We start from the raw sequence: 23244 nt of genomic DNA on the forward strand, positions 1-23244 counted from the left end.
TAGCTGGGCTTGAAAAAATATATATAAGGATACTAGCTGGGCTTGATAAAAGCTAGAGAATCCCTTATTCCAGAGATAATGGAATTATCTCTAGTCAGGCCCAAAGTAAAAATACCGTGACCAAGATACATTGTTATGGATACCATAACAATGAGGATGGATGAAGCAGAGGAATGAATCAGTGGTGTAGATAATAAAAGTATGGAAAATAGTGAAGCTGAAGAGAAGAGGGAAGGAAAGGTAATGGATTATGAAGGTAGACTTAGGGAACTCAGCAACTTATTAACATATAATATTAATATCATAGAAATCCCAGAAGATCAAGAGAGAGAAAAAAGGGCAGAAGGTTTATTTAAGCAAATTATAGCTGAAAATTTCCCTAATCTGGGGACGAACACACAGAGAATTCCCATTAAATTCAACAAAAGCCAACTATTGCCAAAGCACATCATAGTCAAATTCACAAAATACACAGAAAAAGAATGACTCCGGAAAGCAGCAAGGGAAAATAGTCCTCTGTTTGCAGCAGATCTGTTCATAAAAACTTCTCAGGCTGGAAGGGAGGGCAGGATATATACAGTGTGCTGAAGGGGAGAACTATACACCCAAGAATACTCTATCCAGCAAGGCTATCATTCAGAATAGGAGAGGTCAGAATTTTCCAGGTAAACAAACACTGAAGGAGTTCATGACCACTAAACCAGCCCTGCAAGAAGTATTAAGTGGGATTTTTTCAATGTGTGTTGGGGGGAGACCAAATGCAACAAAGACTAGAAAGGAGCAGAGAATGTCACCAAAACTCCAACTTTATAGGTAACACAATAGCATCAAATTCAGGTCTTTCAGTAATCACTCTAAATGTAAATGGACTAAATGTTCCAATCAAAAAACACAGGGTAGGGGCACCTGGGTGGCTCAGTGGGTTAAACCTCTGCCTTCGGTTCAGGTTATGATCTCAGGGTCCTGGGATCGAGCCCCGCATCAGGCTCTCTGCTCAGCAGGGAGCCTGCTTCCCCCCCCCCCCCCGCCTGCCTCTCTGCCTACTTGTGATCTCTCTCTGTCAGATAAATAAATAAAATCTTTAAAAAAAAAAAAAACACAGGGTATCAGAATGGATTAAAAAAAAGAGCCTTCTCTGCCTACAAGAGACTCATTTTAGACCTAAAGACACTTGTGAATTGAAAGTGAGGGGATAGAGAACCAACTATCATTCTAATGGACATCAAAAGAAAGCTGGGGTGGCAATCCTTATATCAGACAAATCAGATTTTAAAACAAAGACTGTAAAAAGAGATGAAGAAGGACTTATAATTAAGGAGTTTACCCATCAAGAAGCTCTAACAATTATAAATATTTATGCCCCCAATTTGGGAGTACCCAAATATATAAATCAATTCATAATAAACATAAAGAAACTCATTGATAACAATGCAATAATTGTAGGGGACTTTAACACTCCAGTTACAGCAAAGGACATATCATTGAAGCAGAAAATCAATAAGGAAGCAATGGCTTTGAATGACACACTGGCCACCTTAACTTAACAGATACATTCAGAACATTTCATCCTAAAGCAACAGAATACACATTTTTTTCAAGTGCTCATGGAACACTCTCCAGAACAGATCACATACTGGGTCACAAATCAGCCCTCCCCAATTACAAAAGATAGAGATCATATCATGCATATTTTCCAATCACAACACTATGAAACTTGAAGTCAACCACAAGAAAAAAATTGGAAAGACCACAAATACATGAAGATTAAAGAACATCTGATTAAAGAATAAATGGGTTAACCGGGAAATTAAAGAAGAAATAAAAAAGTACTTGGAAGCAAATGAAAATGAAAACATGACAGTCCAAAACTTTTGGGATGAAGCAAAGGTAGTCCTAAGAAGGAGGTATATTGCAAAACAGACCTACCTCAAGAGGCAAGGAAAGTCCCAAATGTAAAACCTAACCTTATACCTAAAGGAGCTAGGAAAGGAAAAGCAAATAAAGCCTATAGTTAGTTGTAGAAGAGAAATAATAAAGACTAGAGAAAAATAAATGATATAGAAACAAACAAACAAAATTCAGTAGAACAGATTGATGAACCCAGGAGCTGGTTCTTTGAAACAATTTATAAAATTGATAAACTCCTAGCCAGACTTATCAAAAAGAAAAGAGAAAAGTCCCAAATAAATAAAATCACAAATGAAAGAAGAGAGATCACACCAACACCACAGAAATACAAACAATCACAAGAGAATATTATGAAAAATTATTTGCCAACAAATTGGGCAATCTGGAAGAAATGGACAAATTCCTAGGAACATACAAACTACCAAAACTGAAACAAAAAGAAATAGAAAATTTGAAGAGACCCATAGCCAGCAAAGAAATTGAATCAGTAATCAAAAATTTCCCAACAAACAAAAAACCAGGGCTGGATGGCGTCCCAGGGGAATTCTACCAGACATTTAAAGAAGAGTTAATACCTATCTTTCTCAAATTGTTCCAAAATAAGAAATGGAAGGAAAACTTCCAAACTCCTTCTATGAAGCCAGAATTACCCTGATTCCAAAACCAGACAAAGAACACATTAAAAAAAATTACAGACCAATATCCCTGGTGAACATGGATGCAAATATTCTCAACAAGATACTAACAAATCAAATCCAACAGTACTTTAAAAGAATTACTCACCATGATCAAGTAGGATTTGTTCCTGGACTGCAGGGATAGTTCAGTATTTGCAAATCAGTCAACGTGATACACTACATTAATAAAAGAAAGAATAAGAACAATATGATCCTTACAATAGATGCAGGAAAAGCATGTGAAAAAATACAGCATCGATTTTTGATAATTTACCTCAACATCATAAAGGCCATATACTAAAGACCCACAGCTAATATCATCATCAATGAGAGCTTTTCCTCTATGGTTAGGCACAAGACAGGGAGATCCACTTCACCATTGCTATTTAACGTAGTTACTGGAAGTCAAAGCCTCAGCAATCAGACAACAAAAAAGAAATAAAAGGCATCTAAATAGGCAAGGAAGAAGTCAAACTTCCACTATTTGCAGATGACATGATGCTCTATGTAGAAAACCCAAAAGATTCCATGAAAAAATAGCTCAAAATAATATATGAATTCAGCAAAGTCACAGGATATAAAATCAATGTACAAAAAACTGTAGCATTTCTCTACAAACAATAATGAAATAGCAGAAAAACAAATCAAGGAACCAATCCCAATTATAATTGCAACAAAAACCATAAGATACTTAGGGAAAAATCTAACCAGAGAGGTCAAAGATCTGTACTCTGAAAACTATAGAACACTTATGAAAGAAATTTAAGAGGACACAAAGAATGGGAAAACATTTCCATGCTCATGGGTTGGAAGAAGAAACATTGTTAAAATCTCTATACTACCCAAAGCAATCTACAAAATTCATGCAGTCCCTATCAAAATACCACCAGCATTTTTCACACAGCTAGAACGAACTATCCTAAAATTTTATGGACCATGAAAGACTCTGAATAGCCAGAGCAATCCTGAAAAAGAAAAGCAAAGTAGGAGGCATCACGAATCTGGATTTTAAGCTATATAACAGAGCTGTAGTAATCAAGACAGTATGGTACTAGCATAAAAACAGACACATAGATCAGTGGAACAGAATACAGAACCCAGGAATGGACCCACAACTATATGGTCAACTGATCTTCAACCAAGCAGGAAAGAATCCCCAATAGAAAAAAGTCTCTTTAACAAATGGTGTTGGGGAAATTGGACAGTGACATGCAGAAAAATGAAACTGGACCACTTTCTTACACCATGCACAAAAATAAACTCAAAATGGATGAAATACCTACATGAGAGACAGGAAACCATCAAAATCCTAGAGGACTACACAGGCAGCGACCTCTTTGACATTAGACATAGGAGCTTCTTCCTAGACACATCTACAGAGGCAAGAGAAACCAAAGCAAAAATGGAACGATTAGGACTTCACCAAGATAAAAAGCTTCTGCACGGCAAAGGAAACAATCAGAAAGATAAAAGGCAGTCTAAGGAATGAGAAATGACATATTTTGACATATTGCAAAAGACATATCTGATAAAAGGTTAGTGTCCATAATGTATAAAGAATTTAGCAAATGCAACACCCACAAAACAAATAATCCAGATAAGAATGGGCAGAAGACATGAATAGACACTTTTCCAAAGAAGACATCTAGATGGCTAACAGACACCTGAGAAGATGCTCAACATCACTCATCATCAGGGAAATACAAATCAAAACCACAATGAGATATCACCTCATACCTGTCAGAATAGTTAAAATTAATAGCACAAGAAACAACAGGTGTTGGTGAGGATGCAGAGAAAGGGGCACCCTTTGACTCTTGCAAATTAACCCAGCCAATCTGGAGAACAGTATGGAGGTTTCTTAAAAAGTTAGAAATAGAAAATACTTTACAGTTCAGCAATGATGCTACTAGGTATTTACCCAAAGGAAACAAAAATACAGATTTGAAGGGTACATACACCCTGATGTTTATAGCAGCATTATTAACAATAACCAAACCATGGAAAGCCCCTAATGTCCATCACCTGATGAATGGATAAAGAAGATGTAGTATATATACACAATAGAATATTACTCAGCCATCAAAAAATGAAATCTTGCCATTTGAAATGATGTGGTTGGAGCTAGAGTATATTATGCTAAGTGAAATAAGTCAGAGAAGGACAAATACTGCATGATCTTACTCATAGTGGAATTTAAGAAACAAAAGAGATGAACATATGGGGTATGCTGAGGGAGAAAGGGAAACAAACGATAAGAGACTCTTAAAGATAGAGAACAAACAGGGCTAATTAAAGGATGTGGGTGGGGGATGGGCTAGGTGGGTGGTGGGTTTTAAAGGCAGTTGTTCTGAAGATCATGGGGTGTTATATGTAACAGATGAATCATTGAATTCCAATCCTAAAACCAATATTGCACTGTGTATTGACCAACTAGAATTTAAATAAAAACTAAAAAAAAGTAAAAACAAAATAAAAATCAAAACAGTTTTAAAGATGCTGAATAATTTTATATATAGCAACCTATAGTCAAGATACTACTTGACTATACTAAGTATACTACTTAGTATACTAAGATACTAAGATACTATCTTAGGACTCCAAAAAGTAATCTTAAAAGTAGTTCATAGATCTCTCACCAGAAGAATTCCTTCCTAAGCTACAAGAAGGTGAAGAATTATAATAAAAAATATTTTATGGTTGTATACAGGCAGACTCTGAGTATAAATTCTAGCTCTCCCATTTTCTAATTGGGTAACCATGGGCAAATTAATTCTGAGCCTGTACCTTATCACTGAATGGACATGAGACCTAATTCGCAGTGACCTGTGAGGATCAAAATAGGAAACACATATAAAGCACTTAAAACAAACCCTATTAGGTAGGAAGACTTTAAAAAATGCTATCTGTTATTATGCTCATTGTTTTTAGAGTTTTATTGTCATTTTAGCACTATATATTATGTGTATCAGATCTATAAGTATCAATAAAAGTAGTATTAATTTCTTGGACAACTTTAGGTAAGTCATTCATTGTCCCAGTTTCTCAGTTTTGAAGCCTATAGAATGGCAGTAGTACCACTAGTCATAATACTAATACTGATCACAACAGTGGCAGCTAATGCTGCTCAGTGGTTTACAACCCAAGAAGTGTGACTCCAGATACTCGCTGTCAGCCACTCTGCTCTATAGTCTTTTATAGTTACTGTGGTAACAAGTAGCCTCAAAATCTCAGTGGGATATAACACAGAGGTTTATGTCTCCTGCATGTTATGTGTCCATTGTGGGTCAGCTGCGAGTTCTGCCCACTGTAGTCAGTCAGAAACCTTGGCTGACAGAGACTCCATCTTGCCACATGTTCCCATGATCATCAAGGCAGGGAGAGAAAATGTGAAGAATTGTTCACTAGGTTTCAAAATTTTGCCCGGTGTCTCAGGCTACCTCTGCTCTCATAATTTTAGCCAAAGTGAGACACACAATCTCTTCAGGTGGTGGGGAAATATCATAAAATATAATCATACCAGGAGGTAGAGAGCCAGGAATATTTGGTAAGCAGCAATAAAAACTGCCATAAATACTAAGGGAGCCATTTTCCTCAGATATGAAAATGATGATGAAAGCCCTAATTAAAATGTAATAACCATAAAAGCCTTATTTAATCTAAAATTTTTCTAATGAGGATATATGTGTTGGATTTCACTTTGGGGCAAACGTTAATTATATCAATGTATTTTTAAGATATCTCAATTTTCATCAATTCTAAGTTTTATTACTTGGATAAACAATATTTACTTCATATGAAATTAATAGACTCAAACATTTAGGGTTTTTAAAAATTTTCATTTCAGATATTTATAGATATGACAGTCCTTATATTTATTTACTGTTGTACTTAAATTTGGAAAGTTTACCACATGGTAAATATAACTATAGAGAGAATAAGTATGCCAAAGGGATTTCTATAATTAAGTGGCATATGCATGAATCATGGTCTTTCAGTAGGTTTATGTTTAATCATTAAATTATTTTTATTAAAAATGATCTGTTAATTCCAGAGTTCAATATCTAATTTAAAGTTACATACTGAAATGAAGTTGAATAATTTATAGGGAACCAAAATTGGTCGTTTTACACATACCAATGTGCATGTTATATGGAAGTCTTTTTACATGGTAAATTTATACAATAAAATGAAAGCAATGTACAAAGTCAATATAATAAAATAATTCATTTATAGACAGTAAGTGGGGGGTTTTAATAGAGTTTATCTCTATTAAAGAGAGCGTGTGCTGTCTCTCCTGACCTGCCACCATATTCATAGATGGGGCTTACTTATCCACCAAAAGATGGAATGACGTCAGTAATAAAATCAAATTCTGTGGCTGTGAGACAAGGGATCCTTTTTTGCACATCTTATCCAACTTTAAGTGCCAAGGGCCCTGCATGGGGCAAAGAGCACAACAGGTCATCAACAGGGTTATTTTTATAGTGCTGAAGAATTTTGCCAAGCTGAAAGGGATAGCTATACTTTAGCCCTTTCAATAAGGAATAGGACCAGTCATTTGGGAGCAGTCTGTGTGAAAAACGTGGAGATTTAAGTTGGCAAAAGTTTACTTCAAGTTATAGTGACTTTTAGGCCCCTCCCCTTCTGCGTGGGTCTGTGTGATGTTGATATCGAGGGTCAAACCCAGTGTAGGGGTCCACCATAGTTAATGCAGGTACAAAGGAGAAGTCGATAACAGCATCAAACACCCCTTCATGCACCTGCTTTCCTTCTTCTTCAGGCGTTGCTCTTAAATGCTAGTTCTCAGAGTTTGCTGCCTTTTCTTTTTTTTTTTTTTTTTTTTTTGTTTTGTCATTTTGAAATAGCTTTAATTCAGAGAAAATTTGAAGAATAGTATAAAGAATTTTTTTTTACAAAATCATCAGAGAGTAAAATTTGCATGATGCTTCATCACATCTGAATATTTTAAGTATCCTACGAAAAAGGATATTTCTTACATAACTGCAATATAACCATCAACATCAGAAATTTTGCATTAATATGTTTTTTTTTCCCTTTTTATTAATTTTTTCAGCGTAACAGTATTCATTCTTTTTGCACAACACCCAGTGCTCCATGCAAAACGTGCCCTCCCCATCACCCACCACCTGTTCCCCCAACCTCCCACCCCTGACCCTTCAAAACCCTCAGGTTGTTTTTCAGAGTCCATAGTCTCTTATGGTTCGCCTCCCCTCCCCAATGTCCATAGCCCGCTCCCCCTCTCCCAATCCCACCTCCCCCCAGCAACCCCCAGTTTGTTTTGTGAGATTAAGAGTCATTTATGGTTTGTCTCCCTCCCAATCCCATCTTGTTTCATTTATTCTTCTCCTATCCCCCTACCCCCCCATGTTGCTTCTCCATGTCCTCATATCAGGGAGATCATATGATAGTTGTCTTTCTCCGATTGACTTATTTCACTAAGCATGATACGCTCTAGTTCCATCCATGTCGTCGCAAATGGGAATGCAAGCTGGTCCAACCACTCTGGAAAACAGCATGGAGGTTCCTCAAAATGTTGAAAATTGCTGCCTTTTCTTTATAGATTTCTCATTTATAATAAGCAAGAAGAACAAATGCTGACAAGATGAGCAGAGAAGGAATGGCATGAAAATCTCATCCATTAACATGGACAATCAATTACATTCTTAGGATTGTTAGTCCCTCAAACTTCTTCATTAATTAGCTCTTGGTTATTCATCTTCCCACACCTTCTAGCTCAATTTGCTGTGACATCATACTGTGTTCAGAGCGCCTAACAAGCAGTGAAAAAAGACAGGGTATCTTTAGAATATGAGTCGGCAGCTGGTTTAGTTAAATGTCCTTCCACCCACGCTGTACTACATTGATTAATTTTTAAAGAAATAGCTAAATGAAGATATTAATTATTTGTATGCAGTGCATATGCTCGCATGCACACTATTATATTTTAATTTACTTTTTAACAAATAAGCCAATATGATTTTTAAATTATTTCCCATCTGGCTTACATACTAATAAAGAAAAAAGTCTATTAATTTGTGCCATATCAAATTCACCCTTTTTTTCTTTTACTTTCTAATTATATAGTTCTCAAAGCTATCAAACTAGAAAAAATAGATTTAACCTTCCTGCTTTTTAGTCCACATACATAGCTGTTTAGTGTGGGAGTGAAATGAAACACTTATTTTTGGAGGTCTTAACAATATGAAAGCAGAACATGTACACAGTTCTCTCTCCATTATTTGTCTTTATTTTAATCATGCTTATGTAAAACTGAAATGCAACAAGACAAATTGATTATCCTGAAAATAATTGTCATCTGAATTGTCAGAGAATTTAATTATATTTTGCCTCATTTGGGTGGTGTATATTATGACCAGTTTTTTGGAAATTCTATAAACCACATAGAGTACATACGATGATTCTCTGTTGCCCTGCTTATTTCCTCATTACACATGATACCAGCACCATGTGTTACAAGGGATTATTTATGTACATACAAACACATGAGACAGTAGGGTTTTGAGGCAGTAAATTCTTATAAATTAATTTGTTATGGTTTTTAGAATATTTTCCTGGTTCAAACTCTGTGTGTGTATGTGTGTGTGTGTATTTATAGACAATTGTGCATTTTGATGATAAACATAATTAATGAGGAAAACCACATAGAGAAATTTGGATAACAGTGAATATGCCTTCATGTATTTTCAACATACATCAAAAAACATTATACTTATGCTTCCCGGATGTCTCAAAATAGAAACCACACTGTTGCCTTTCAGGTAGGTTGTGGACTGTCTGGAGGAGCCCACATTCTTACTGTAATGTTTGAATGAGTCACTGATTTAATTGCCAAAGATACACAACCTTTAAAGGAAGTGAGATAAGCACAGGGGGAGGAGAGGCTGCTGCCAATATTTGCCAAGCTCCACTTCGCAGCCGTGATTCTCTTAGGAGGGACACCAGCTCTGGAAGGAAGGCTCTTTTCTTCCTCATCAGAATCTTATTTTATTCTATGCTTCCTTCATTCTTCGAGAACTTATGGAGTCATCTCTGCCCTTCCATTTAAGGGGATATTTACAAGCATTGATTTCTCTTGGTTCTCAAACACCGATACCACATTCTTATCAGTGAAGAGAAAACAGAGTATTCCCTGCTGTCCCTAGACAGAATCCAAGACAGTTCATTCCCTTACATTCAATTCGGTGTCTCCTATGACACTTTTGTGACATTCTTTTACCTGGGTGGTACTGACGCTCTGTTTGATCCAGGGATTCTCAACAGAAATGCACTTCCCTGCACCGACCTGTTGTTATTCCCTCTAAAATATATTGGGGAGTGTGGTAATCTTGAAGATAATGGAAAGAAAATGGGATCAATTGTCAATAGATGTCCTGTCCTCTGTTGCTTACTCTCTTCATGGCTTTAAACAAGGTTCTTAAATCTCCTGAGTCATTGGTAAAATAGTACACACGAGAGAGTTGGAATTGTCACACAAACTCATGAATGTGAGTAAGTTTTGTAAATCACAATACACCAGAATTATGACTATTTTTATGCATATGACAAAAGTAGTTTTCTTAGAAATGAGGTTTCCAAAAATAACACTAATCATTGAATAAACCTACAGTTTTGCACAACAATAGGACCATTGTCCTGGAAGTCTTGGAATATAATATGTATTGAGTTTTATCTCCCTGAAAATAAACCTTAAGTATTCATGTATTTCAAAAATAGATTTGTATCTGTAGATTTTTTAAAAATCGCTTTTATATTAACTATTGTCACTGTTTGTGTATAAAAGTCTTATAATTTAAAAAAAGTCTTATAATTACTTCTTTTTAAAACCTAAAATTAGCATATCTTCTGTTCACCCAATTAACTCAAATGAGTAACAAATTATTTTTTAAAAGCTTCCTAAACTGATATTCTGTAATGACTCATCTAAGAAAATGTCTTTTCTATTCAGAAGTCTGCACCTCTTTTATTTTTTAGTCAAACACATAATTTACTACACAGCTTTAAAAATGTTTGCTGCAGGGGCGCCTGGGTGGCTCAGTGGGTTAATGCCTCTGCCTTCAGCTCAGGTCATGATCTCAGGGTCCTGGGATCGAGCCCCGCATCGGGCGCTCTGCTCGGCGGGGAGCCTGTTTCCCCCCTCTCTCTCTGCCTGCCTCTCTGCCTACTTGTGATCTCTGTCAAATAAACAAATAAAATATTAAAAAAAAATAAAAATAAAAATGTCTGCTGCATCAATCAAACAAAGGCCAATCCCTTTATTCATTCCTCCATTCATGGGTGTGCCCCAGAGTGTGGATGGTGACAGCAGGTTTTCTGTGAAATTTGTGGTAGAACGGGTGATCAGTTAGTAAATATGCAAGGAATTTGTCCCTCCGGTCTCCCCCCCCCCCCTCTTTTTCAAGTCTTTATTTAAATTCTAGTTAGTTAACATATTGCGTAATATTAGTTTCAGGAGTAAAATTTAGTGATTCTGTCCCTCCAATCTTACAATGAACTTACAGACTTATCTCAGCCTGTGTTACGGAACCGCGGGGTTTCCTTCACTGGAAGGGCGTGGTAAACAACTCTGGATTTCTCACTCATAAAATGAAAACCTAAATGCCTAACCTGAGCTTTCTTTTGGAAAGCAGGAAGTTGAAATCCCTGCTTTATTTCAACAGCTGGTGGCCTGACCTGTTAAATTGGCTTTTGCTAATAAACAAATACATGAGCCCAGAAAGTGAAAAGAAGGAATGAGAAGTGCACATGCTGCCCTAACAGCCTGATGGCATTCCTGTGTTCTGTTCCTTCTTGGTGGCCTGGCAGCATGATGGCACTTTTACTTTGCAGCAGAAAGCATCTTGGGATGGTTTTCATCTTTTGTGAATGGTTTAGCCACTGATTCCTCCTTTCCAATTCTCAATATTAGCAATAGTACTATTTCCATATTTTTTGACAAAAATGTGACTTTTAATAATGCCATTTTAAAAAGTTGGCTTATTCACAGTAGACTAGAAAAATTACTTTCTTTTTAAGTCCCCCAGAACTTGCTTCCAGACTTCGGAGGGGCCTGGCCTCTGTGAAGGTACCAAAAGTCAAAGCACTAAATTAGAAATGAGGAGACTTGGATTTGGGTCTTGCTTATTCACTAACTAGCTGAGGAGTCTAATCCCATGCTTCAGTTTCATCATTTGTGTGACTCTGGACAAGTCACTTCAGTTCCTTAGTGTCTCAGTTTCCTCATCTGTAAAGAGGATCATAAAAGTGTCTACCTCTTAGCATTGTTGTAAGGAGTCCATGAGATAATGATTATAAATGGCCCAGAACAGTACTGGGCTCATGCTCACAGCATCTGTGGTATCTCTAATAATGTAATAGTAATCTGTCTTGTCATAGTTCCTATATTATCTCTCTTCACAAGGCTATGATGAGAACCAAATGACAGAACACATGTTGTATTCATTTTTTTAAAAAGATTTTATTTATTTATTTGAGAGAGAGAGCATGGGGGGGGTCTCAAACGAAGAAGAAGACTCCCCACTGAGCAGGGAGCCCGATGCGGTACTCGATCCTGGGACTCCAGTATCATGACCTGAGCTGAAGGCAGCCGTTGAACCAACTGAGCCACCCAGGAACCCCCATGTTGTATTCATTTCTGTAGTGCTGCCTAGCCAATCGCCACAAACTTGGTAGCTTAAAACAGGAGCTATTGATTATCTTGTTTCTATAGGTTAGATAGGTCTGGCCTAGCTGGGTTCTCTGTGCAGAGCTTCATAAGGCTGAAATCCAGGTGTCAACTCGGTCTTTCTTTCTGGACCCAAGATCCTCTTGCAAACTCATGTGGCTGTTGGAAGAACTCATTTCCTTAGGATGGAAGTCGCCATTTCTTGCTAGATGTCAGCAAGGGGCCACTCTCAGCAACTAGAGACAGTCTGCCTCTCCCTGCCATGTGGCCTTTTCAGCATCATGGCCATTGCTTTCTTCCCAGCCAGGAAGAATGTATCTCACTGGTTTCCAATCCCTTACCACCAGCTGAGAAAACTTGCTTGTACAGGACTTACCTGATCAAGTCAGACCATCCAGGCGAATCTCCTGTTAGCCATATCCTATAATATGATCATGGCATGATATCATGCTCACAGGTTCCACCCCATGGGGAGGAGATTGTATGAGAGAGAGGGTCACTGTTGAATTCTGCCTACCACAAATGTGAACATGAAGTGAAAAGTAAAAATAACATACCTCGTACACATTCTGTATGTCGTATCACTGCCATCATCATTGTGATCGTGATATCAAATTTTTACCCTCACGCAGCCCTATTCTACTTATTTTCAAAGGTTTAAATGAACTGTAAAGAGTATTCCAATTCATTCAATAACCATGCAACTCAGAGCTTTGCATTTGCTTCATAACTCCCTCAGTTCCTATTCTCTTTGGTATATTTACTTTCCACACTCCCTCCTTTGATCATTAGTCAATGACTCCATGATCATGAGTCAATGAATCATGGCACTCTCCAGGAACAAAGTTCCATAGAGAAGTCTGTTGTATTGAATTCATGGTCCATAAAATACTCAACCATTATCTTCCTTGCATGTATGTAGCAATCCTGAAATTCCCTGTGACCCGGTTGTGCTCAACTCTAAAACAGACTAAGGAAAAGGTAATCTCTTCCAGTGCTTTAAAGATATTTAACCCAGGGACTAACAGAGATGTTTATTCATAGATAGCAGGAGTGACCCCAAGACAATCCTTATGGCTCTGGCCGTCATTTGCCAGCACTCATGAAGGCCATATATTGTTGAAAGCTTCATAATATTTAGTAAATGTAAATATAAAATAGAATATAAAATAAAAATATAATAAAACGTAAGAAAGGGTTGAGAATGATTACATCATCCATGAAAATGGAATGGGGAAATTTAACCTAGAAATTTAAATAAGAATCTTCTGGTATTTTATTAATATAAGTGCTTTAGGGCAGAGAAGAATTCTCTGCCTACACAGAGATTTGTAAAACTTTTGTTCATGAAATAAAGTACAATTTTATTAAAAAAAGATTACAAACTGGAAATTATATCTGTGTCCAAAATCATCTTTGCCACTGTTGACATTATGATCGTGGATGTGTTACTTTTCCTCATTAAGACTTAGTTTTTGAAACAAACAAACAAACAAACATAGTTTTTGCCTCTTTAACATAGAGGGAATATTGTCTACTTAAGAACGTGTTCTGAGGATTAAGTGAAATAACCTATGCTGAGTTCTTAGGACAATGCCAACCAAGTACATAGTGAGCATTTAGTAACTGATGACTATTGTTGTTATTTTTATTTTTATTCATTTGAATTATGCTAATGTGTGGCCCCATGTCTGGAATGTATTAAGTGCTTAGAAAATATTACTTCCTTCACCCTTCTTTAATACCTGTTTGTTGAATTAAACTGGATCTGTCAAGAAGAGAATTTCAGGTGCTATCAGTCTGAAATACATTAAGAGGTTACCATTGGTCTGATTTTACTTAATTTTATGCAATTTTCTTCCTCCACCCTTCCTCCCTGCCCGCGCGCCTGCCTACCTCCATCCTTCCTTCTTTCCTCCTTTTCTTCTCTCCGCTCCTTCCTCCTCTTTCTCTTATCTTTTTCTCTCAAGCAGATATTATTTTAAATTTCCGAACAACCTATGTCAGCAAGTCTGGCCAAGTTATCTTTGAAGCAAGATCAATTTGCATCCACTACGTCACAACCTGGTTCATCATTGATTTAATCGCTGCCCTGCCGTTTGATCTCCTGTATGCTTTCAATGTCACAGTGGTGAGTAAAGAGCTCCCTTCTGCATGACCTTAAAGGTTATTTTTAACCCTGTGTTTATTTTCCACATCTTCAGGTTTTAAGTGTTTGTGACAGGCTGTTCACCCAGGATTTTATGTGCTCCGGAATAAAGACGCCAAAGTGGCGAAGGGTATGCAAGCCACAGACAGTCCATTTGAAGAAGTTACTTCCTTTTAAAATTTGCGTTACTGGTTTGAGTTATTTAAATACCTAGACCATGGGGTGCCTGGGTGGCTCAGTGGGTTCAAGCCTCTGCCTTCGGTTCAGGTCATGATCTCAGGGTCCTGGGATGGAGCCCTACATCAGGCTCTCCAGTCAGCAGGGAGCCTGCTTCCCGCTCTCTCTCTCTCTGCCTGCTTCTCTGCCTACTTGTGATCTCTGTCTGTCAAATAAATAAATAAAATCTTTAAAAAAATAAATAAATACCTAGACCAGGATATACCAAAAGCTCAAGTTTATCATCAATATCGACTCAGAACAAATCCTTTGGTAAGGAAACCATCCGCAGGAATACAAGCCTTATTTTTCATTGCTTAGGCAGTTATTTGCCTCCAAAGTTTAGTGTAGAGTTTAAGATTTCTCTAGTTTTAGGACTTTTACTCTCTACCTCTTGAATATTTCATTATTCACTGGCAAAACAAAGAAAGGACCAATCCAGATACAGAAGAGTACTGAAATTGAAATAGAAGAATTCAACCAGTTCTTAGAAGTCCTTATAAAAATGTTGGGAGGGGGGCGCCTGGGTGGCTCAGTGGGTTAAAGCCTCTGCCTTCAGCTCAGGTCATGATCCCAGGGTCCTGGGATCGAGCCCCACATTGGGCTCTCTGCTCCGCAGGGAGCCTGCTTCCTCCTCTCTCTCTGCCTAGTTGTGATTTCTCTCTGTCAAATAAATAAAATATTTTAAAAAAAAATGTTGGGAGGGACAGAAACCTAAGTGATACAATGACCATGAACTTGAGAGGTCTGTTGGATTTTTGACTTTTCTGTAGGATTGTAACTTCTCTTTCTTCATGGAAACCCTTTATACAACCTCATGCCTCCTCGCAGAAAAGCAAGTATGTCCCTTGGTGGTAGCAGCTATTTTTATATTGAACAATTGCTGTTATTTAAGAGCGTTAAGTGCTCCCTATACATAGAATTTTAGGGACATATAATAGCATTTTGGGGCCAATAATGCAATTTGCTCCTAGAATTTTTTAAATTAACATATAATGTATTAATTGTCTCAGGAGTACAGGTCTGTGATTCATCAGTCCTACACAATCCACAGCACTCACCATAGCACATACCCTCCCCGATGTCTATCCCCCAGCCACCCCATCCGTCCCACCCCCTTCCCCTCCAGCAACCCTCAGTTTGTTTCCTGAGATTAAGAGTTAGAGTAACAAATTTTAGCAGGCAAAAATTTACTAAACATTAGCCCAAATTAAGCATATTTCTTACTCAGTCGACAATGCCTTGAGATTATCAAGAATTTAAAAGCATGGTTTTCAAGAAAAAAAAAAGCATGGTTTTTGATATTAAAGTGATCATTGTTTTTCAAATAGAGTCTTTATTGACTTCATAATGAAGATTGAACTGTAATCCTGCCTATTTAGTGCATATATGTGCAGTTGTTGATGATCTATATGAGAGTATTTTTCTTTTCTTTTTCTTTCTATTTTTTTTTTAAGATGGAAAGTTGAGAGTGTCAACATCTTTAAGAGGTTTATAAGTCAACTGAAAGGAAACCTCTGGGGAAAAATTTAGTATATAATATCAATCAGTGCCACTTTGAATTGTTATCCAGGCTTTTTAAAGTGCTTTTTAAAATTGAATTTGACTAGATAAGTGTACTGTAATGAAAGCATAATGACTTAAAACAAGGCTTTTGCAAGATTGCAACAAAAAAATTTCAAAAGAAATATATAATTCACAAAATGTTAAAAATTTTCCACATTCTCCTGGAGAATTGTTAAATAAATGGTGTTTAATAGAGTGTGCTCTGAATTAACTTACTGCTTTGCTACTAAATACTAACAATATTGTTTTATATTCCACTTCTCTTTGGGCACTGAATAAATGAAATCATTTAAAAGATATATTATATAATTATTTGTAAAATACATACAATTTTAAGATATATAACCTGTTTATATATCATTAATATCCTAACTGCCTAAAATTAACACAAAGAATTTTTGAAAAAAGTCTAATTGTCATATTTTGATGAACTTTAAATATTTGCACACTTTTATTGCATTCTTGCTTCCTTTCTTCATTCTGTCTTGTGAAATCTGGCATGAACATTTTATAAAGAATGCAAGTTATATATCAACATCTACATTAAAAAGAAAGAAAAAGAGGAAGGAATAAAGGAATCTGTCTTCTCAGTGATAATTTTTGTTTCTCACAGGAGGGAGCATATGATCATTAACAAATTGGCACATAAATTTGCTATGCCCCTAAATAAATTATTCAAGATGAAATATTCTATTTGAACAGAAAAGCTTGTTCAGTGTATTATGTTTACTCCCTAGGAAAACATAAGTTATGAGGAATGGTTTATGCATTATGTGATTTTTTTTAATACTGCACAGACTTAAAAAAAAAGGAAATAAATCAATAAATAAGCAAACACAGGTGTTGGTTTTCCAGATTTAAAATACATCCAGTAAGTTCATCTCTGTAGATGACATTCAAAAATTCATTACAAGCATCAAAAATGTATTAGATACTCTAATTTTGACTTTGCCCATAATTGCTGGTGGTAAATATTTTATATACAACTCACATATTTCTTTAATAAAATTTACTATGTGTAAATCACTATGAAAGTCACTCTGAGAGACAAAGCTGTGAATGAGACATAGAAAATATGATAGAGTGAAAAAAAGACAAAAGTATAAATCCCAGTCTTACCACTTACTGTCTGAGTGACTTCCATTGGGGAAGTTAACATCAAAATGGGCAAAATGAGTACAGAAATCACTACAGGGTTTCTCAGCAGCCTAAACAGCCAACATTTCTATAAACTACCTTGCTAAGTGTCAAACACCCAGAAAGACCTCAGTACATGTTAATCAACTTCTCTCTCTCTTTCTCCCCTAGTGGATAGCCAGGGGGTGGTCATGTCCTCCTGGTAACAGGGGAAACTGCCATTTGATAGGGGGTTCTGACGAGTACATTACTGTCTTGCACCTGCCTATAAGTTATTTCTAATTTTTATCAGTGACAAATTCAGAACTGCATCCCAAGAATAGAAAGAATACTTTCCTTTTTAAGATTATATATATTTCCATCTAAATCAAATATGCTTCTTTCTTATGTCACTCATTAAGAGCCCAAACTCACATTTTATAGCAAGAAGTTGCTGACTCAGATAGGAATAAGCATAGTTTATTTTAAAAATGTCAGCAAAATCACTAAGGCTTCCTCATCCTGGACACTAAGTTGTGTGTCCCTTATCTTTCCAAATGGCTATTGTTCTCATGTAAGGACAGTCCCCCATTCTTCCCTCAAACTCATCTTTATGGTCTGAGAAGATGGGGAGATTGCCCACATCAGTATTCTATGTTGAGTGGTGTCTTAGTCTGCTCAGGCTGCTATAACAAAATATCATTAACTAGGTGCCTTAAACAATAGGAACTTATTTCTCAGTTCTAAAGACTGGGAAATCTCAGATCAAGGTTCCAGCCAGTTTGGTTCTTGATGAGGGCTCTCTTCCTGGCTTGTAGACAGCTGTCTTCTTGCTGTGTTCTCACATGTTGAGGGGGAGAGAGAGAGACCCTGGGTTAAGGAGAGAGGGAGTTAGGGAGAGAGGAAGAAAAGGGAAGAGAAGACAAGAGAAGCGAGAATTCTCTGGAATCTTCTTATAAGGGCACTAATCCCATCTTGAGGACCCCACCCTCCTGACCTCATTTAAACCAAATCACTTCCCAAAAGCCCCATCACCCGTTATCAACACATGAGATTTGGAGGGACAAATTCAGTCCACAGCAGATGGCTTCCTCCATGTGGGATTTGTTTGAGGTTTCATTTCAATTACAAAACTGTCATCTATCTGTCAGATTCTTTGACCTATAAAATAAACTCTACCCCTGGCAATTCCTCTAAGCTACAAAGTAGATATTGCAAAATACTGCCATGGAATCGCCTGGTTTACAATGAACCGGAGAATTGACAGATGAGAACTTGGCTGTGAAGGAAAAGAAAATAAAGCTTGGCACAGAAGAATGAGAAAAAGAAATAAAAGTACAGCTAGCTGGCAAGTGTTTCAATTGACCTTATGATTTTATTTTATTTCAGTATAGAATAAGTCACAAAATTACAACTGAAAATACTTTTGTTGAATTTCTATTATTATATTGAGTGTAGAATGTTTTGTATCTCAATTTATTACCCATTCATTCATTTAATACATGTTTATTGAGCAGTTAATATGTGTCAGGCACTGCTCTAGGTACACTTTTCTTAGACATAAGGGGAGATGGATAGTGGAGGAAGGAACTGGAAGTCAACTGACTCCAGAGCTAATTACAAAGGCAAATTTACAGAAGATGCTGACCTTGTTTATGATTCTATCTCCTGAGGAAATACTGTTCTTAGGTGTAGTCATATAAACCACTTTCTTCCCCTTTATTTATGATTCCTTAAACAAACACACACACACACACACACACACACACAAACACACACACACACATTAGAAAAGGCCAAGCAATTTGTCAAACTATTTTCATCTGAGCTAATACTTTATTTCCCTTTTCTATTTTAGAATGCTCACTGAGGCTCTCTGAGGTGTGGAAGAGTATGCATTAGTGTACACATATGTTGTTAACAATGACATGGACCATTCGGGTGGACACCAATGGTACACATTTTTCAGCTTGATCCTGAAGTCAGGACAATACTCCCTTAGCTACAAGTGTATTGTTTTAGTGCATACGAAGGCAGGGCCTAGGAGAGTTTTCGAAAGTATTGGTCCGTTTTAATTTTGGTTCCAGAAGCATGTCTGTTTGAGAGAGGGCCCAGAATGCAAAAGCTTCAGGCACGTGTTTCCTCTATTGATGGTGTTAGAGAGAAGAGAACACAGCCCAGGAGACAGGAGGTGCTACTGATATTTGTGAGTAGATGATACACAAGTTTGATAGATATAATCACTGTTTGTTTCAAAAACTGAGTTACCTTTGTTACCACTTCACACGGTTTTACTTCACGGGCACAAGTTATTGTTATAAGGCCAGTCTTACATGGACGGAGGGATGTGGAACTGAAAGAACACATATGTAAGAGGTGGAGACACCTTATGTTCAATCCTGAAATCATAATGTGTTTCAGTTGTGTATCAGAATATACAAAATTAGATTCAATCAAATACGTAGAGAAAAAAGATAAATCCTAAGGAAAATAAGTATTAATTTGAAGAAATTAAGTTGTCTTATCATCTTTTATTCTATCACCTCTCGATATAATATGTGGAGAAGGGACATTGGGATGGTCATAAAAATGACCATAGCATGGGATTCATGATTATATTTAATTTCAAGAACTTTCCAGAATGGCAGGAAGTTAAAGTAACTGTAGTAGCATGCAAGGAGCCACGGGCCAAGTTGTGCTGCTCTGTCTCCTCCCACAGGTTTCTCTCGTGCATCTCCTGAAGACCGTTCGGCTGCTGCGTCTTTTGCGTCTCCTGCAGAAGTTGGACCGTTATTCCCAGCATAGCACAATCGTCCTGACTCTGCTCATGTCCATGTTTGCGCTCCTTGCACACTGGATGGCGTGTATCTGGTATGTCATTGGAAAAATGGAGAGGGAAGACAACAGCCTTCTGAAGTGGGAAGTTGGTAAGGGCTTACATTTGTCATGTTTTCCATATTTAAGTGAAAAAAGAAGATTGTCTAGAATTTAGAGGAGGTGAAAGATGAGTCCATAAATATGGACTCTGTCGATTTGTCTAATGCTTTTTAGGGGTTTTGGGGAGGTGGTCCATGATGTAAGTGATTTCTTTTGAGAAAATCCTTATATATTTTTTAAAGAGTAATGGGTTAATATTTCAATGGGCTAACTGTTTAAAGTGACCAGCCAGGTTGTAGAAGTGTTTAGATAAGTAATGTGTGATCTTATCTGACATAGCCAATGCAAGGCTAGTACCATTGAATCACTGGGCAGCTGTTCTATGGCCAATCATTTCTGTGAGAGAGAGACTGAATATATTATAATGACACACTTTCCACATTTAGTATACTTTGAGAATTTGTGATGATAGAGGGAATTGGATATTCACAATTATAATTTGTAGAATTTTGTGTCCCCACAATGCATGGGAATTTAAGGGAGATTTTTCCAAGTGTTACATAATTCTGCATAAATGAATCTGAAATGTTCTGCACAGAAACACATTTTTAAACTTATGTTAACCATAAGAACTTTACAGAAAATGAAATTCTGAAGGCTATAACCCTCTACCCAAAAATATATGCGTCTTCTCCCCGTCATTGCCTTTATAGAACCGTCATAGTATCCCATGTAGAATTCTTTTCTTTTTCCCCCTCTTATTCTGACATTTCATCAAAAGAATCTGTTTCTTGGTTGGCTAGAAAATTCTTCACTTCTTTTCTCCAAAAATCAGTCTTGAACTTTTGGAAGCTCAGACCTTTGTACAGGGATGAAGCCACAAGAGATTCCCAAGAGAGAAACACGTTCTAACTTTTCATACCTACACTTAATGGCAGAATGCATTGGGAACATCCCTGGGTTGGCTCTCATTAATGCCACCCTCTCAGCAGAGGGCAATACAAAGCCTTCAAAGTATGCCTTTGGAGAATGAGCTGGAGACCCTAAGAAAAACAGATTCCAGGGAGCAAATCTCCTATCTCTGTTCTTAAAAATACTCCTGCACGTCTCTGTTTTGACCCTAAGCTACACCAAAGCAATGAGTATGTCCTGATAATTTTCATCTCAGACTGCTTTTATCTTCCTTATCAAAGTACTTCTTCTGTGTCTTGCTATGGATCTCAATTCTCAGAAATGAAGTCAAGAGAGAAATAAAACTGCAGTGTGAAAGCAGGAATGTTCTACATAAAGAGAACATGAGAGGAGATGTGAAAGACTGAGAGAAGGAAGACAGGGAGAGGAAAAGACAATGAGGGAAAGGACAGAGAAGAGTTGATTAAAAGGAGGACCAAAGTCGGGATTGTACTTGGATTAAAACATTTCCTGTCCTTTAGTATTGTTTCCATTTCTATTTTCCTGTCCTGAAGGTTCCTTCATCACACACTCTGGTGTAGTCCTAATGGCTTTCAGTGAATTACAGCATTAGATCTCTGCCCTTTGTTTTGAATCCATATTAAAATTCTGACTTGTGGTCAGCCACCTGATTCCTTTCTGGGCCTGACCTAATTTCCTTCAGGCCCCAGACCTATGCAGTCATATTAATTTGTAAGTCTTGTCTAGTCTGAGCGTCTCCAGATGGGGAAATTCAGCTTATTCACGCTCTCAAATTTAGTTAGATGAGGAAAGCTTTTTGTTTCATTTCCAACACACCAGTTATGCTGCAGATATACAAACTAGCCACTGTTTTTCTTCCTACAAACACACAGAGGTATTGATTTTCCAAGAAAAAAAGAAGACAACCATCTAAACTGCTTCAGTATTGCCCCCTACCTCGCCTACTCTGAAACCTGATGTTATGGTTCAGTGTAACGAACGGGAGCTTGTGAAATGGAACACAACCCACAAAGAAAGCACTGGCATAAGGCATGATGGGAAGAAAACACTGGGTTGGGCCAACAGAACTCGTCATGGCTCCACCACTAACTGATTGTGCGGCTTGCAGTAATTTTGTTCACCTCCACAGGCCTCGGTTTCCTCATCTGGAACATGAGAAAACTCACCATATAACTCGAAAGTCTATTTCAGTTTCCATGATTTATGATGTTAATGGAAGAACAAATCCAGTATTGTGTGCTTATTTTTTTTTATCATAGTTCAGTGTCCACATAAACTGTCAATAGCAACCACCCAATGTCAACAAGTTTGAGGAAAAAGGATGTGTCAGGAAGTACGTCTTGTGATCATGCTAAAGAATTGATATGTTTTATTCAGTTATGATAAGAATAACTCAACCTTTAGAGAATTAGATTTCCTGTCCAAACACCTCTCAGAATATGATCAGGAAGATAGTATGCTAATTGTGTCTGTCAATATTGGATTTATAGGCTTGGAGACAAGGAATTTCCCTTCCCTTAAAATTACTTGTATTATTGTTAATTTAGAATGTTCTCCAGCTGAGATTGGGACACAAACTAAATAATTATGACCTCTTCTACCTAATTTTTTTTAATGAAGCAGCTGAGAATCTAGGTTAATTTAGTTTTTACTATGGAATTTGTACACTAGTATTGTCTTATCTTTTTTGGTTCAAGTACCATGAATCAAAAAATTCTTCACACAAATAAAATTTGATTAAATAACATTTTCTTTATGTTGTGACTAAAATCAGGAGTATAAAACAGATTTACATTCCCAAGGGATAAAATGGAATTTTTTTCCTAATCATTGTTAATTGCCTTGAAATGATTTTCCCCCCTTTTGTCTACTACTCACAGCTAGAGAGAGTTCCAATATTTTGCATCAGATCAGATCAAAGTTAAACTTTAAAAAGGATTGCAGGATCCCTTCTCTATAAGATACCTATTTTTGGAAGGAAGAATTAATACCCGTGGACTAATTGTACCAGAAGCTGGTTATGAACTGGTTTGCCTGGTGTTATTTTTACTTCATATTCTTATGTGCTTTTATGCTATATTCTAAGAAATGTAAGG

The 23244-nt window shown here is 36.9% G+C and overlaps 1 protein-coding gene across 1 annotated transcript in view; it reads left to right on the plus strand.

Annotated features, from left to right (window-relative positions):
- The window catches only part of KCNH8 (potassium voltage-gated channel subfamily H member 8), a 386460-nt gene that overhangs the window by 249228 nt on the left and 113988 nt on the right, over positions 1–23244 (plus strand). Inside the window, exons 6-7 of the mRNA XM_046003267.1 lie at positions 14265–14422; positions 20058–20265. Coding sequence (XP_045859223.1) covers positions 14265–14422; positions 20058–20265 — 366 coding nt within the window. The remainder of the gene's footprint in view (positions 1–14264; positions 14423–20057; positions 20266–23244) is intronic.

The sequence above is a fragment of the Meles meles genome, chromosome 4 (genome assembly GCF_922984935.1).
Source record: "Meles meles chromosome 4, mMelMel3.1 paternal haplotype, whole genome shotgun sequence".
Lineage (NCBI taxonomy): Eukaryota > Metazoa > Chordata > Mammalia > Carnivora > Mustelidae > Meles > Meles meles.